At 40.7% G+C, this 18,657-nt stretch overlaps 1 protein-coding gene across 1 annotated transcript; it reads left to right on the forward strand.

The window, feature by feature from the left end:
* Positions 1–14,235: 14,235 nt before the first annotated feature.
* On the forward strand, positions 14,236–14,628 carry LOC142162170 (uncharacterized). Its single transcript, XM_075218493.1, has one exon. It carries the CDS (start codon positions 14,236–14,238, stop codon positions 14,626–14,628), a length of 393 nt encoding a protein of 130 aa, XP_075074594.1.
* The last annotated feature ends 4,029 nt before the right edge of the window (positions 14,629–18,657 follow it).

Consider the following 18,657-nt stretch of genomic DNA (forward strand, 5'->3'; position numbering starts at 1 on the left):
GTTACTCTACCATTCATAAAATTTAAAAATACAAATAGTTTCACTTCTAGTATTAAGCTTTATTTTAGTAACTTATTTTAATTAAGATTGGTTATTATATTTTATAAATCCATTATGTTACTTAGTCTTCCTATCCCAAAGTTAAAACCCAATAAGACATGGTCCAACTCAATTTCCTAAATCCAAGCCCATATCCATTCCCCATTTGACCTAACCTAATTCATACTCGCTATAAAACCTAGACCTAGACTAAAACAAAAACAGTAGAACCCAAAAAGGGACCCCGCAGCTCTCCGGCGATCTCCACGCTCGGCCCATCGTTTGTATGTTCGTCATTTAAGTGGAAGTAATAATGTTTAGAAGCATCCAAAAAAGGTAGTCCAATTTCTTTCCTCAAATGGGTTGGTGGAATCATTTTAGCTTTCGCACCTTACTATGCTGTAATTGCACTTCGAAACAAGGTGCCTAACTCATCACCCTTTGTTGTTTCGACCGGATCTGAAAGGGACTCATAAAACAATACAAAGAATAAACAGCATAATTAAAATATTCCATATTGAAAATATTCCCAGACATCCTTCTACTTATTACTTTTCCCATTTCTCCTTTTAATTCTTCCTTCTTCCCAGTCTACTTCAAATTCAAAACAATAAGTTGAAGGATTTTCAGCTATACTGAAATTTTGATTTTCAAAATCAAAATCTGGCGCTACGATGAAACGCTATATTTGGAGGTTTTAGTTTATCGTCTGACTGAGGTCGATTTGGATTTTGAGCTTTCCTGTGTCGATTCGAGGTTTCGTATTGTTAATTTTGGTGATTTGGTCCAAGGATTGTTGCTTTGTTTAGCCCGATTGATTTGTAATTTTCAGCTTTGTTTATCAATAAAAGGTCCATTTCTCAATTGTTATTCTCACTTTATTGTGTTATGATAGCTTGGTGCGCGTGTTGGTTGATTTGTGATTCTACGTTGTTTGAGTATCATGTCTTAGTTTTCATTCAAATTGTTTTAATTAGTTGTATTTCGATTGTGATGTATGTAGTCTTGGTTCTTGAATAAATTCTTTTAATCGGGTAGATGAAAAAAATTGGAGTTGTTTCTTTCTTGGCAAGGAATAAGAATAGACCATCAGGTGGGTTTTGGACCACAAGGAATCTGGCCAAGTAATAGATCATGTTAGCTAGCCTATTTGCCCCCAATAATATCTTGTTCATAAATTTGGCCTTACAACAATCTCGAACTTAGGAAATGACTTTTGAACATCGTAGCTTGCTTTAGGTGCGATTAATAATAAATCATCGTGACCATGGGTACGGTTCCCGTGGCATCGCAACGATACATAATTCCCAAATTCAGGTGTGTATTTCATGTGACCCGATCATAACAACTTCGAATAATAATAAAATAAACATGTCGCAAATCGTGGGTGTCATGTAGCGCAGTTTGCAATGTGTTCCAAAACGGCAAGTGTACAACAATCGTAACTTGTTCAAGAAATAATTCCATAAATGCTAAAAAGTTATTAAATAAATAAATGCGGTTATAAAATTTAAAAATGCACAATAGGTTCAAAACATGTAATAAATCATATAATTAGGCCAATTATTAATAATTAAGCGACCATGCTAGAACCACGGAATTTGGGAATGCCTAACACCTTCTCCCGGGTTAACAGAATTCCTTACCTGGTCTTCTGTGTTCGTAGACCATAAATAAGAGTCAATTTCCTTGATTTGGGATTTCAAATAAACCGGTGACTTGGGACACCATAAATTATTCCAAGTAGTGACTCTGTTTAAATAAATAATTCCATTTCAATTTATGTCACTTTAATTGGAAAAAACTACCATATATACCCCTTTTAGGTGGAAAAGGGAGGTGTGACAATAGGTGTACCAGTTGAAGACGCGAATATGCGCACAGGGAAAGTATGAGATGGTTCGTGGGTTTTGAGATAGTGTGGTCTTGTGAAATAAGGTCACTCGAGATGAGTGCGAATTTAGGTTTGTAATGTAATGAATGGAGCTATTATTATTTCTAAGGCAAGTTAACAATAAATTAGGAGAAGACTGGCCGGCTAGAAATGATTGAATTGGCATGATGATGGCAATGATTAGCTCCTTCAGCGTGTTGAGTTACTCATATGATTTTTGACGGTACGTGAGAGGTTTGACGGTCCCCGTAATTGATTTTGTTTGGAGGTTTTCGAATATCATGGCATGTTATGTGTAGATGGATCTCGGAAGAGTTATGGTGGTTTATACCACTACTTGAGGTTGGTATTTTCTGCGATATGAGAATTCAGTCACGTGTTGCAATGGTTCTCTTGAAATGAGTTAAGTAAAAAGGTTTTTATATGATGAAGTGTTTACCCTATTAGTGGTTCAGGAGTTATGATGAAATTCTTGTACTATTGTGCATTGGCATGATTAAGTGCATCGAGTAGCATGGGATTTGGAAGTTGAGGATCAAGGTTGCAGTTTTGTGTCTACAAGAATGTCACCAGCTCGGATGAGTAGGTAAAAAGGATTCAGATAGTTAGAGTAAGCTCGTATTGTCTTTAGCATCACCTGAGATCGGTGTCTTGTGTAAAAGGCTTTGAGTACTAATTTCGTATTTTTTTGATTTGCTTTACAACATTAGTGCAGCCGGTGGTATGGATGTGCAAACTTGTTACCTGGTGCGGAAGGTCGTGGTAGCGTGTCCTACGGAAAGTTTGTATAAGTGTGACATGTAGTCACTTGATTGATCGAAGAGTCAAACCAAGTATGGAGATTGTGGTACTATCATTCAGGTGACAATTTATTCCTGAAGGGCGATCAGTTCATTTGGTTGTGGACTGTGGAAGCTTGTTCTGGATCTACGGTTGTTCTTTTGCGTCATGGGAATAAGGGTTATTGTGGGTCCTTGAAAGGTTACTGGCCTAGTGCGGTGCGATCAAAATCGGCTTGAGGTCTGTGGATGGATCTAAATGTGAATGTGGGCTCTATATCAGGCCGGATGTATTCATTTCAGCATAGCGCTCCTTATGGAGGAGTATTCGGACATTAGATGTTGTTTTGTAGTCGGCTATTTCATGTAATACTATATTGTGTCGTGTAAGTTGTGAAACAACTTGATAAATTTCATATGTGTTAAGCTTTGGTGTAGCGATGGTATTATGTGAGCAGGATAGTTCTCGAGATTCAGATCATATATCGTACCTTAGTTGTGTTTGAGTTTTGTAGCGTATGGTGCTATCTGTCTCCCAGGGATGGTATCATGCACTTGGCATGCTTGTGGTCGATATTCGGGTATTTTGTAGTAATGATCATTCTAGCTCGGTAAGTATCTCCTTATATAGATTTTATGTGTGGATCCGGTGGCATGCCTCAACGGATATGTTGTTTGGATCGGGTTTCAAGCCGCAATGGTATTATGTGTGGATCGGGTTGTACGCTACAACAATGTGATGTTGAGTACAGTACCCTAAATCTATTCTTGTGTGTTTTGTTTTCCATTTTTCTGCGGAAGGTTCAAAACACTTTTTCGGTTGTCTAATTAGTTACGTGGGTTGAGTAGTCTTTTCCAGAGTTCGTTTAACTTATGTATCACATTCGAGTTGGTAGCTTGTTGGCATATTATGGCATCATATGACACTTTTGGTCATGTTTGAAATGGCTTATTACCTGAGCAGCTCGTACCTGGTGAGACGAGATTATTGGATCTGGGATCAGCACGATCGGATTATACGAAGCATATTAAAGAGCGAATATCGTTATTTGGTTCATAAAGAGGTAATGGTTCCTGTCAGGAGGAGAGACTCGGCAGTTGGCTATGAATCTTCCATCGTGGCAGTATTGCAAGAGTTAGAACAAGACTTATATATGTTATGAGGTGCATTGTGAGCATCAGATCCATGAAATTTTGGCTATTGTTATCAGAGGGTTATTATGGTCATGTGAGTTATGCAGTACATGGTGTCGATTCATCAAAGGTATGCAATCGTCTATTGGTGCATCTCATAGAGATTGATTCGGTGTTCGTATGATGAAAGCGGGCATGGCAAAGAATTTTGGATGTTGGAATTGGGCTCTAAGGCCTGTCTGGCTAAGAGAAAAGAGAAAATCTTCAGATTAGCACGGGCAAATGTTCTCAACTGAGTTATGGTAGCACGGGTAGGTGCACGAGGTGTTAAATAAAGATTTTAGACAACTCCAGAGCAGTCCTTAGCACGTTTGAGGACGAATGTATGTTTAAGTGAGAGAGAATGTAACAACCCGACCGGTCGTTTTGAGATCTAGCGCGTCATTTGGCGGTTTGAGGCCATGAGCAGCTTCACTTCAGGCATTATCACTTGTACGCATGGTCAGAATTGGAATTTCGTAAGTTCAGAGTTGATTTGGAAAGAAAATTATCATTTCTGATAAGTTATGCGTCCTTTGTTTTGATGATTTGACAAACTTCATGAGGGAAACGGATAAGGAACCTGATACAATTAGTTCTCTTGCGTTCAGAGTAACTAGTCAAATGTTTGATTCAAGTCTCAACGAAATTAGATAAGGGAACAGCAGAGGGAACATGTATGGATCAGCTCCCCTGGTTGTCGTATAGTTAACTCTATAGCTTTAAACATTCTCAAGACTTTAAGATCACAATGTTCCAATTTGGGATCCAGTGTGGGATATGGCTCAACTCTTCAGAGTCGAAGGAACAATTGAGGGAAAAGGTCCCTACCAGTTCCCGAGGTGACTGTACGAAGTCAACTCTCCAGCTAGAAAGTGCTGCCTGCATACGCTACAGTGCAGAAACAGTGCATCAGTCACCTTTCTACAGAAATTTTTTTACCTACCTTTCTTACGTCATTATATGTGAGGTCACACATGTATTATTAACAATAAGGGAGGAAAACCACAATCACTTGAACACTTGCAAAATCAAAAGAAAATATTCTCACAACCTCTCTCAAGAACAAAGTTGTGGCAACTTCAAGGACCAGATCCAAAGATTGAAGATATCTTAAGTCCTTAGTTTTGTTGAGTCTTTGTTATTTGTTTTTCATTTGTAACTCCAAATTAGCTTAGATAGAATCATTGTGTAGGAAACCTTTTATAAATCATAAACCCTTGTGTTTGTGTGTTGGCTAGAATTAGTCGAGTTATGAAGCCTTTGTAATAGAATTAATACAAAGTGGCTTGTAATAGTGTTGTTACAAGTTAGTGAGTGATTAAATCTTTGTAATAGAGTTATAACAAAGTGGCTTGTAATAGTGTAGTTACAAGTTTGTGAGGGATTAAGAGGTTAATTCCTAGGTTAGCCTATGTTGTAATCTAAAGTTTGATTAGTAGTGAAGTTGTAATCCTACAAGGGTAGGTCGTGGTTTTTAATCCTGTTTTTCCACGTAAAATTCCTGTGTGTTCTTTATTTACTATCGACTTACTGTGGGAACATACAGAGAACCTAGTTCCCTATACTATTTGGTCTTACAGTCTGTTGCTTACAGTGAGAACTGATAGAGAACCTAGTTCCTTATACTATTTGGTCTTACAGTCTATTGCTTACGGTGGGAATTGATAGAGAATCCGGTTATCTATATAGTTTGGTGGACGCTTAGTTTCTATCAATTTCGGAATCCTTAAGTTGGAAGAATTATCTAAGGTTGGATTTTTTAGTAAACGATCTCGAAATCTGTATTTGAAGGTTCCAATAGGTTCGTATGATAATTTTGGACTTGGGCGTATGTTCAGATCGATTTTTGGATGATTCGGAAGCGTTTCGGCGCCTATTATTGAAGTTAGCATTTTTGAAGAATTTCATAAATTTGGGTTAAAGTGCATTTTAATGTTATCGATGTCGTTCGAGATTCCGATTCTGGGAATAGCTCCCTATGGTGATTTTGGTGTTGGGAGCGCGTCCGGAAGTGGATTCAGAGGTCTGTAGGTCATTTTGAGGTCATTTGGCGAAAGCTAGAAATTTGAAGGATTTTGAGGAGTTTGACCGAAAGTGATCTTTTTCATATCAGGTTTGGATTCCGATTCCGGAAGTTGGATAGCTCTGTGATGTCAAATGTGACTTGTGTGCAAAATATGAGATCAATCGGACGTGATTTAATAGGTTTTGGCATTGAATGTAGAAATTTGAAGTTTTAAAGTTCATTAAGCTTGAATTGGAGTTCCATTCATGGTTTTAACATTGTTTGATGTTATTTGAGGGCTCGACTAAGTTCGTAATGTGTTTTGGGACATGTTTGTATATTTGGTTAAGGTTTCGGCGGCCTTGAGTGGGTCCCGGATGGTTAACGGAGCAAGGTTTGGACTAAGGGGTGCTGAAGGGCCTGAGTTCTGGTGTAATCGCACCTTCGCAAAAAGGGCCGCATGTGCAACGCCGCAAAAGCGGCAAAACAAGAGCAGGAGCAGAGGATGGCCGAAAGGCCTGGGCCACAGAAGTGGCCGCAAATGCGCGACCGCAGAAGCGCACCAGTACCGCCGAAGCGGAAGAACATATGCGCTACATGGGGCGCAGGTGCGAGAACTGTTGGTCGAGCTGGAGCCGCACCTGCGCTGGAATTTCCACAGGTTCGGAGCAGCAGAAGTGGCTACTGGACCGCAGGTACGAAGGTCGGGCTAGGCAGTGTGTATTCTTTAAAACGAGGGTTTGGCTCATTTTCACTTCATTTCCTCCATGGGAGCCGGTCTTGGAGCGATTTTGGGGCTCCATCTTCATCATCTACGTCAAGGTAAGTTATTCCCACCTATTTCAAGTTAAATACATGGTTTTATTATGGATTCAAGCATGAAAATTGGTAGAAATTTGGGATTTTGAAGAAAAATCTAGAAATTGGTATTTTTAGATTTTGGTCACGAATTTGGGCAAAAATTTAGAATAAATCATATATTTGAGTTCGTGGGGTTGTGGGTAAAGTTTATCTTCGAAATTATTTTGGAATCCGGGCACGTGGGCCTGAGGGTGATTTTATCGACTTTTCAAGCGGAGTTGGGAATTGTTGTAGATAGGATTAAAATGAGTATTTGAGTATATATTTATGGATTTGCTCATTTATTGATTATTTTTGGAGCATTGGGTATCGATTTAGGTTGCTTGAATGACTTGGGACCCGGTTATGGAACTTTAGAGCGAGATAAGTCTCCTTTCTAACGTTGTAAGAGGGAATTGACCCCATAGGTAAAATAATTCAATACGTGCTTCTATTTGTCGGGGCTACGTATGCACGAGGTGATGAGAGTCCGTACGTAGCTACTATTATGTTTAAGTCCGGGTAGTCTAGGACTCAAAATCTTGCTATACTTGTGATATTTGTAACCTTATTGTCAACTTAAATTGCGTAAATCATATCGAACTTGGTAAATGAATTTCTAAAAGGTTAAACTTCATTTTCTTAACCATTAAAGGAGGATTGTCATTTCCATGGATAATTGGTCCTTGATGAATTCTTGATTTACTATTTGATTGTGTTTTCCTTTTGTGGAACGGGCCGAACGCCTCGGCATATTATATAGATGCATCTATGGTTTGTGTCGTTCGACCCTCGGCAGTGCACAATTTAAATATTATGTTGGATCGGGGCGTACGACCTCGACATGATTTTCGCATGACTTAATTGATTATTTTGGAATTATTGATAATTGATGTGGCCTCATTGGCCGGAAATATAAATTGTTAACAGATGAAAATAAAATTTGGAAATCTCCTATTAACAAAAGAATTGTTTACCTACTTTATTTTATTGAGTTTATAGTCGTCTTATAAAATCTATGATTAATCATATTATCGGTATATTATTGTTGGCCATAGTAAGTGTCGGAGTCGACCTGTCTTCACTACTTCTTCGAGATTAGACGGGATACTTACTGGGTGTGCGTTGTTTTCGTACTCATACTACACTTGCTGTATATTTTGTTGTACAAACACATATATGGCTAATGGCCTAGTGGCACAGTGGCATGGTTGATACGGGGTCTTAGGTGTGCTGCATTCCATGTTACGACCCGCAGTCAGCACAGTCTCCTTCAGAGTATTTACATTTTCTTCCATGTCCAAATTTGTATTCCAGATAGTTGTTGTATTTTACTTTATTTCCTAGTAAATGCTCATGCACTTGTGACACCAGGTTCTGTGATGATTATGGGATATTCAGTATTGAAATTTGAAAATATTATTATTTATTTAGTAAAGTTCATCTGTTACTAGTTAAATTAAAGTAGATTTATGTTAATTTGTATGAGTCCACCAAACAGTAGAGTACCTGGTCCTCTACAAGATTCTGCTGAGAATGCTAATAAAATAGTATGTAAATAAGGCAGAGGATTTTTTTATGTGGAAAAATCCCACACAAGGGGATCAAAAAATCATGATCTATACTTGTAGGTTTTCAACTTCACTAACTTGCAATCTCCCTATTACAAGCCTCTTTGCAATGACCCCATTACAAAGAATTTACTCAACTAACTTGTGGTACTCTTACCACAAGTCACTTTGTGACTTCCTAGTTACAAAGACTTTTACTAACTTGTGCTGCTCTCACCACAAGCCACTTTGTAACCCTACAGTTACAAAGACTTTTGCTTATAACTAAACCTAGTCACAATATAAACTCAAGGAGTTTACGGATTTACAAGAGGATTCCTAATCAAACGCTTCTAGCTAAGCAGTTTAGGAGATACAATAAGTACAATCACATAGTTACAATTCAACTAGGACAACAACAAGCTATCTTTTAGGAACTGGTCCGTAGTTGCGTTCAACTTTGTTCTTCAAGCTTGTGAGGATTGATTTCTCTGTTTTTGGCAAAAGGCTTGAATGAGAAACTTAAACCTTTAAGTGATGTTTTGTATAAACTCATTGTAAGTACACTTTGATCATATCATTTGAAATGATGTGAGCACTTTATTTGGTTAGAGAATGAGTGGGCGCTGGAGACAGTGTAATGCAGCAGAAACAAAAACAGTGCAGTCAGTCACTTCATTTTCAGCTATGACCAATTGACTTGTACTGTGATGAGGAAACCACAAGGGTATAAAATCCTTGTTTGGGTTCCTAGATCTTGAAGCTGTAGCATTTCACCTTTAGCTGGAATTTATTAAGCTTGCAGTATAGTCCGAGTCGGTCAGGTACCTTATCTGGTTCTTAACTGTAAGTTTGTTAGATCATCAAAACATAAGGCAAGAACATTTAAAACCTACCAATTTCCCCCTTTTTGATGATGACCAACTAAACATTTATATAGTGGATTTAGGACAGTAAGAACCAGATTAAGTAACTTGGGAACACAGGTTCCCCCTGAATCTATGCCTTTCTTAACACATGTGTTCCCCCTAAGTTGATGGCCGTATTATTTCCCCCCCTTTTGGCATCATTAAACATCATACAGAATAACAGCACAAAGAAGTCCAACTAAGCTAACTCATGCCATATATGTGCACACAATCATGATAGAGAATAGAAACACAGAAGGAGAGCACTGTGTGATGACCTGGCATGTCATCATGCCACATAGGTGCCATTTGGCATATATTAATGCCATGTGGAAGCTTACATAAGAAGAAGGCTAGTATTTGTGAGAAGATTCTAGAGAGGTATGGACATTTCCTTAGGAAGAACCTAGATCCTTATGAATTTGCTAGGAAAGTCCTTGGAATCTTCTAGGCTTGTAGAGAATTCTAGAAAAAGCCCTTATCTTGTAAATATCAAGGACTTGTGTAATAATTAATATTTACACACTAGACCTTAGGATACTAGTATATAAAGGGGGCCATTTATTTGTAATTCATCAAGCAAACAATTCAAGTTCTCTCTAATATAAAACTTCCTTTAACAATTCTCTTGTGTTCTTTCTTCCATTCTCTTAGAGATCTTGAGTGTAGTAAGGCTGACTTGACATAGCAAGAACGTGAGCAAGTTGTGCAAGATCGTGAGCGATTTATCAAATGTCGCACATGTACTTAGTTAACAACTAAGGACATGACGATGTGGTATCAGAGCGAAGGTTTCAACTAAGGGAATGGCGAATGACGGAGAAATTAATGCTGCCAACACCCAAGCCAACGTCATCCAGGATGCTGCTGGCATGAGCGGCCGTAACAAAAAGAGGAATGCCACTAACAAGAGCCAGGAGGTGCCACATGAGGTTGTGTCAAACGAAGGGCTTACATCCAAAGAACCATCTGCCACTGAGGCAAGAGAGGATGAAGTGGGGGTCCTTCTAGAGGACGTCTTGCTCGGTAAAGAGTGGGTGATGAAGATGAATGCGGGGATGGACGCCGTGGAGATCTTTGGCCAATGCTTGGGGAAGGTGGAAGGCACCCTTAACGTTCTTGAGGGGCACACTCTTGAAGAGATTGAGAGTATCCGAAATGACTTAGAGGGACGTACATAGACTGAGATGGAACTAAGGCAAACTATCACTGCCTTAGAGTGCAGACTCATGGAGGCTTTGAGTACTATCGATGCTATGAAAGCAAAGATAGAGTCACTCGATGAGCATGTTAATGCTGGCGTGACCGAGGTAGTCATCAATGTTGTGGTAACGAGGGAGGCCAAGATGGAGGCTCCCAAACCCCCTCCGTTCAAAGGTGTTTGTGATGCACAAGAAGTGGAAAACTTCCTTTGGCACTTGGAGAACTACTTCAGGCATGGTAAAGTGAGGGACGACGAGGCCAAGATCAACACTGCGGTATTGTACCTCTCAGAGACTACCATGCTATGGTGGAGAAGGAAGATGGCCGACGTGGATAAAATTCTATGTACTATTAGCACATGGGATCAGTTCAAAGCGGAGTTCAAGCGATAGTTCTTTCCAAACAATGTCTTGTATGAGGTAAGGCGCAAGCTTATGGAATTGAAGCAAATAGGGAGAATACGTAACTATGTCAAGGAGTTCACTACCCTTATGCTTCAAATCCCCAACCTGACCAATGATGACTTGTTGTTCCACTTCATGGACTGGAAGCAAAATTGGGCTAAGTAGGATTTGCAACGCCGACAAGTCACTGATATAGACGAAGCCATAGTGGAGGCCGAATCATTGATGGATTTCAGGAATGACAAGAACGACAAAGGCAATGTCAAGAAGTCAAAGGTTAACAATACCAAAGGTGGGGGAGGCTGTGGCAAAGTCTAGGAGATACAACAACAATACTCCAAGACTCAAGATTTCAAAAGTTGAGTGGTCATCAAGGCTACACTGAGAAGAAGGTGCAAGTCGAGAAGAAGGGATGCTATATATGTGGAGGGACACATTGCTTCAGGAATTGTCCTGACCTCAAGAGCCTCAGCGCCATTGTACGTGAGCGGAAGGAGCAGCCACAAGGAGAGAGTCCGGGAACCGTACAGTTAGGTATGATCGGATTATGTGGTATTGTCACGAAGTAAGCTATCCAACCTACTGAGAATGGCAATCAGTACGTGGATCTCACCATCAACAACAAGCCCGCTCATGCAATGGTGGATACTGGAGCAACTCATAATTTTGTGATTGAGGCTGCCGCAAAGAGACTAGAATTGAAGTTTGCTCCAACCAACTCTCGTGTTAAGACCGTGAATGTTGAGATACAGAATGCTCGTGGGGTAGCTAATGGAGTTGGTTTCAAATTAGGAACTTGGAAAGGTATGACAAACTTTATCGTAACCGCTCTGGATATCTTTGACATCATACTGAGGCAAGAGTTCTTTAGACATTGTCATACTTTAATCGACCCCTACCTCCAACATCTCTTGGTTATGGAGCGAGAAGTAGCTTGCATGGTACCTACAGTGACTATGCCACACGGACAAATAAAAGCACAACTCTCAGCTATGTAGGTTGTCAAGGGGATCAAGAAGGGGGAGGCGACGTTCGTGGCAACCATTGCAAGTCTAGAGGAAGACAAAAAATTTCAAGAGACAATGCCGCCTTGCATAGAGAAGTTTCTTAAGGAAAACAAAGATGTCATGCCTGAGGAGTTTCCTATGAACTTGCCGCCCAGGCGAGAGGTGGATCACAAGATTGAGTTGGAGCCAAGGGCTAAGCCACCCGTATTTGCCCCATATCATATGGCACCTCCCGAGCTAGAGGAACTCAGGAAACAATTGAATGAGCTGCTAGATGCTGGTCACATTCGCCCATTAAATGCACCTTTTGGCGCACCTGTATTGTTCCAAAAGAAGAAGAATGGATCGTTGTGTTTATTCATAGACTACCGAGCACTTAATAAGGTCACCGTGAAGAATAAGTACCCGATTCCGCTCATTTCTGACTTGTTCGATAGACTTGTGCAAGCCAAGTACTTTACCAAGGTGGATCTTTGAAAGGGCTACTACCAGGTTCGCATTGCGGAAAGGGATGAGCCAAAGACAATATTTGTGATGAGATATGGAGCCTTTGAGTGGTTGGTGATGCCCTTCGGCTTAACCAATGCACCGGCCACATTTTGAACCCTTATTAACAAGATTTTTCATCCCTACCTTGATCAGTTCGTGGTAGTCTACCTAGATGACATAGTCATCTATAGCAACACCTTGGAGGAACACATGTAGCACTTAAGGAAGGTTTTCCAAGTCTTGCGGGAGAATGAGCTATACATCAAGAGAGAGAAGTGCGAGTTTGCACAATCAAAGGTGCACTTCTTGGGCCATATCATTAGCAATGGCGAGCTATTCATGGACAGTGCGAAGGTACGTGCTATCCAGGAGTGGGAGGCACCCATAAAGGTAACTGAGTTGAGATCCTTCCTTGGCCTTGTTAAATACTATTGTCGGTTCATCAGTGGATACTCAGCAAAGGCCGCACCATTGACAAAGTTGCTAAAGAAGAACAAGCCATGGGTTTGGACGGAGCATTGTCAAAAGGCATTTGAAGGCCTTAAGGCAGCTGTAATAGAGGAGCCAGTCTTGGCATTACCTGACTTTGCCAAGACTTTTGAGGTGCACACAGATACCTCAGACTCTACCACTCGGGGTGTCCTGATGCAGGATAAGCATCCCATAGCATTTGAGAGCTGCAAGTTAAATGAGACGGAGCAGCGTTACACGGTACAAGAGAAGGAAATGACTGCCATTGTGCATTGCCTTCGTACATGGAGACATTATCTGCTCGGGTCGAGGTTCGTGGTCAAGACTAATAATGTGGCTACTAGCTACTTTTAGATATAGAAGAAGCTCACACCAAAGCAGGCTAGGTGGCAGGATTTCTTGGCCGAGTTTGATTATGCGCTAGAGTATAAGCCAGGCAAAGGTAACGTTGTAGCCGATGCCTTTAGCCAGAAAGCTGAGCTTGATGCAATCACTTTAGTAAGATGGGATATTTGGGAGGCTATAAAAGAAGGCATGCAACATGATCCAGCAGCCAAACAACTTATCAAGTTAGCCAACCAGGGCAAGACGAGACGTTTTTGGGTAGAAGACGACATATTGCTTACCACGGGTCGTTGGGTCTATGTGCCTAAGCTTGGAGACATTAGACGGTGGATCATAAGGGAGAGTTATGATACAATGTGGGCTGGTCATCCAGGCCAACGTCATACCAGAACCTTGGTTAAGTCAATCTACTATTGGCCACACATGCAAGATGATATAAAATGTTATGTGCAGACTTGTCTTATATGTCAACAGGACAAGTTTGAGCAATAGCCCGGAGGACTTTTGGAGCCACTACCAGTTACAGAGCGTCCATGGGATAGCGTGACTATGGACTTTATCACTTGCCTACCAAGGTCCAATGGTTATGGTACTATTATGGTTGTCGTGGATAGATTTTCCAAATATTCCACCTTCATGCCTGCCTCACCAGGTTGCAAAGCCAAGGATGCCGCCAAGTTATTCTTTAAGAACGTGGTGAAGTATTGGAGCTTAACAAGGCATATAATCTGTGATCGAGACCCCCGCATTACTGGAAACTTTTGGAGAGAGTTGTTTGACATACTTGGTATGGAGATGCACTTTTCTGCTAGTTTCCACCCACAGACGGATGGACAAATATAACGAGCCAATACCTTACTAGAATGCTACTTGAGGCATTATGTAAGCGCGCATCAAAAATATTGGGCAAGGCTTATAGATATCGCCCAATTCTCTTATAACTTGCAGCAGAGTGAGTCCACGGGACGGACACCATTTGAGCTAGCCACAGGCCAAAAACCACAAACTCCACATTCCTTACCAGTTGCGTTCGAGGGAAAGAGTTTGGGGGCTTATCATATGGCCAAAGGATAAGAGAAGCAGCTCGACACTGCTATATCCTACTTGGATAAGGCAGCTAAGAAGATGAAGAAGTTTGTGGACTATAAGCAGCGTTCCACATACTATAGAGTTGGGGAGATGGTCATGGTGAAGTTTAACCCAAGACAGTTCAAGGCACTACGGGGTATGCATCAGAATCTAATTCGCAAGTATGAGGGGCCATTTAAGATCGTCGCCAAGGTAGGCAAGATCATATACAAGCTTTACATGACATCGCATCCTAAGATCTACCCTGTCTTCCATGCCATCATGCTTAAGCCATATCATGAAGATAAGGATGATCCGAGTAGGGGACAATCAAGTCGGGCACCAATGACTATCACTGCCTCACATGGTAGGGAGATTGAGGCTATCATAGATTACAAGGCCAGGCGAAAACAAGGGCAAAAATCCACCGCTATGTACCTCATCCATTAGAAAGGGCAATCACCGGAGGAGGCCACATGGGAATGATATGAAGACTTATGGCAATTCAAAGATAAGATCCGAGAATTTATGCAGCAGCATTGTGCCACGGTCGTTGCTATATTGGGTGGGGGAGAGTGTGATGACCCACCATATCATCATGCTACATAGGCACCATTTTGGCATATATTAATGCCATTTGGAAGCTTACATAATAAGAAGGCTAGCATTTGTGAGATGATTCTAGAGAGGTATGAACATTTTCTTAGGAAGAACCTAGATCCTTATGGATTTGCTAGGAAAGTCCTTGGAATCTTCTAGGCTTGTAGAGAATTCTAGAAAAAGCCCTTATCTTGTAAATATCAAGGACTTATGTAATAATTAATATTTACACACTAGCCTCTAGGAGACTAGTATATAAAGGGGCCATTCATTTGTAATTCATCAAGCAAACAATTCAAGTTCTCTCTAATACAAAGCTTCCTTTAACAATTCTCTTGTGTTCTTTCTTCCATTCTCTTAGCGATCTTTAGTGTAGTAAGGCTGACTTGACATAGCAAGAACATGAGCAAGTTGTGTAAGATCGTGAGGGAGTTTTCAAGTGCCGCACGTGTACTTAGTTAAAAACTAAGGACGTGACAACTGTCATAATAAAACAAGGATCGATATTAATAAAGATTTAATATGCCTTTGCTTTGAAAAAGCGAAAGACAACATTGGACTTGTTAAAACGGGAGCAGCAGTGTTTCATCCCAACCAAATAAAAAAAATAAAACAAAAAATATCCACCAAAACATCAAAAAAAACTTAACAAACATTTCCAGAAACTGTTCACTGAAGGGGTACTTAGGGGGCACTAGGAGCAAAAGGCTTGGTGGCTGCAACATGTGTTTGGAGACGAGGTCTTTTCGGGCATTTTCCGACTTTTGCTCATTGAGCAGTTCTGCTTTCAAGTTCTCTACTTGTGCCCTGAGATCAGCATTCTCCTTTGTCAAACAATCCACTTCATTATTTGACACCGGCACCCCTTGGGCTTCCTAACCTTCCAGGATAGCACTCCTGGCCTTCAACCGACGAATTTCCTCAGCTGCACTATTCTGAGCATTAATAAGATGTGAGATAGTTGATGTAATTCCTACCCCCCCCCCCCCCATTCTTTTCCACGCACTCGCACTCTTCCAAAGTTGTCTGTAAGAAAGTCTGCTTCCTAGTCCCCACCTGGACTGTCCCTAGTGGGACTTTAAAGAATTTGAACACTGGAGTAAGCATGAACACATAGGGAAGGCCATGATTACCATATTTGAAGGTGGCAACCTTTTGCATGTGTTCAATCACAATAGCAGGCAGACTCACAGAAGTAAAACTGTCCAGTTGCTCTATCAAAAATAGGTCAGACTTAGAAGTCACTGACCTCCTCTCAGCTCGAGGCAATAGAACTTTGTTAACCAATTCAAACAGTAGCTGATAGACATGGAGTGACACTTTCTTATAGATCTGGTCCCCCTTCTGGTTTGCATTGTCTTTTACCAAGGCATTTTTGAAGTTAAACTAACACACATCTCTTACACTGGACACACCAGCGGTAGGAACTTTTAAAATCTCTCCAAGCAACTTTACATCGAACACGATGTCCACCCCATTGACCAAAGCACAAATGTGGTCAGTCTCAACTGGAAAGAGCTAGCAAAGAAGCTTTGTACCTCATCCTCATATACCTTAAGTACATCAATTTGAAATAAATGTGCCCAGCATTGAAACTCGACCATGTCTAGAAATTGGCGCATTCCAGCCATCTCAAAGATTGCTGGGTCAAACGTACCACCTAGAAGAACTTTTTGATGCCTTAGGCATTCAGAGCCAAGGCTGACTTCACTTCTCATTCTCTTCACGGAACTAGGTTCTTCAAAAGGTTTATACTTGCGTTTGCCGGACTTCTCTCCACTGAATTTTCGTTTTCCATTGGATTTGACTAAGACATCCTCATCAGACATTGAAAACTCACTCACCACCACCTTCATTTTGGACCTAGATGTTGAACCCTTCTCTATTGAAGCAGGCTTCATCTTTTTCGAAGACCGTCTAATAAGTGAACCAGGTTCATCTGGGGTTTCTTCTTCCACCTCGACTATAGGGATCACCTCATCACTTACAGGTACACCGTCTTTCACCAACTTTCTTTTTTTCTTCTTACTACTCTTCTTGCTCTTTTGAAGGGACGAATCGTAGGCCACTTTAATTTGAAGCCTGGTAGTAGGTCATTTGGTTTCAGACTCAGGGGTGGACACAACTCTCCGCTTACTTATGAATGCATCAAGAGACACATTATCTAGGTCTTCTTCATCATTGGATCTCATTTCAGGTGCGTGAATTTCTAGGGGCACAACATCGAATGCAGGAACAACACTGTCCTAGGAACGAGAGTCCTAACCTAGGTCCTCCGGAGAGGGATCAGGTTCCTCATGTGATGGCCTAGTAGTATTTGCTACGGCATCCTATTCAACAGTTAATATGGCCCCTTTTTCCTCCACAGTTTGTGCCTCATTTTTCTGAGATGTAATCTCATGTTGTACCTCATCAGCAGACACCACAAACACGGTTAGAACTTTTTTCTCTTCCTCAAAAGGTGCTACCACCACCATGGAATCAGTGGCAACGATGGTAGAACTCTTTGTGACCTCAGGGTTTTGACCTTGTTCTCCACTTGGTTTTTGACTGGCGGGAACCTCATACGATGGAGAGAATGGAACAGTAGTTTTAAGGGTTTCTGAATTAGGAAGAGACTAGGAAACTAAGTGAGGTGTGACTGTAGCAGTAGGAGTAATAGTGGGTGAGGAAGGCTCCATAGATTGATCAGTAGTAGTTACGATTGAGGCAGGGAGATCGGAAGTTATCCCAACCATTGAAAGAAGTGGTATGATGATCCTTTTTTGGGAAATTATAGTGTAAGACTTATGGTTAGGAAGAGCAAAAAAGAGGGTTTTTAAGAGGAGAGGATAATTATGAAGAGAGAGGAATAGGCACCGGTTCTGAATTGGCGGTTGGGCATGGTGCATTGCAATGTTTCAGAGGGAGATGGAACAATTTGAAGTGAAGAGACGTGACAGGAGGATCTAAAAAGTTGATGACATGGCAGTTGTGTTTTGTACCCTTTTTAAGATGTGTATTAAAGGATGCACAGAACTACTAACCTTTGGTACAAGAACCAAGTTCTTAACCTTTTTATTTGAAAGAATCAATCCTCTTTTATCATTCATGCACTGCATCTACAGCTTCTATACTCATCATGCGTGTTTACCTGCAATGGTATTGAAGTGAGTTAGACATGGCCAGAAAATACTTTTAGCCAGTTATTTCTTGAAGGTAAAAGCCAGATAAAGAGTAAATAGGTTCTCAATTTGGATTTAAAAGCCCCAGATTTACTCTATTTCTTTCATACTATTCCTTACTTAGCGCCTTGGTGAAAATGTCTGCAATTTGATCTTCTGTGCTGCAGAACTTCATACATATCAGCCCTTTCTCCACATTGTCCTTCAAAAAATGATGCCTCACATCAATATGTTTTGTCCTTTTTTGTTGAACTGGATTCTTGGCTATGTTGAGTGCACTGGTGTTGTCACATAGAAGGGGAACACTCTCAGTGAGTATCCCAAAGTCCTCCAGTTGCTGCTTGGTCCATAAGAGCTGAGCATAGCAGGACGTTGCAGCTACATATTCAGCTTCAGCTGTTGAAAGAGCCACTGAATTTTGCTTCCTTGTGCCTTAAGAGATAATACATGAACCTAAGAAGTGAGTCATTCTAGAAGTGCTTTTCCGATCAACAAGATAACCTGCATAATCTGCATCATCATACCCAATCAGATTAAAACTGTCACCTGACTTATAATATAACACCAGGTCCTATTATCCTTTGAGATATCTTAGTATTGTTTTGGCAACCTTCAAGTGATATTACTTGGGATTTGATTGAAACCTTGCACACAGCCCCACACTAAAAATAATATCAGGTCTGCTAGCAGTGAGATAGATGAGAGAACCAATAAT

This window comes from Nicotiana tabacum, chromosome 7, assembly GCF_000715075.1.
Source record: "Nicotiana tabacum cultivar K326 chromosome 7, ASM71507v2, whole genome shotgun sequence".
In the NCBI taxonomy this organism is placed as follows: Eukaryota; Viridiplantae; Streptophyta; class Magnoliopsida; order Solanales; family Solanaceae; genus Nicotiana; species Nicotiana tabacum.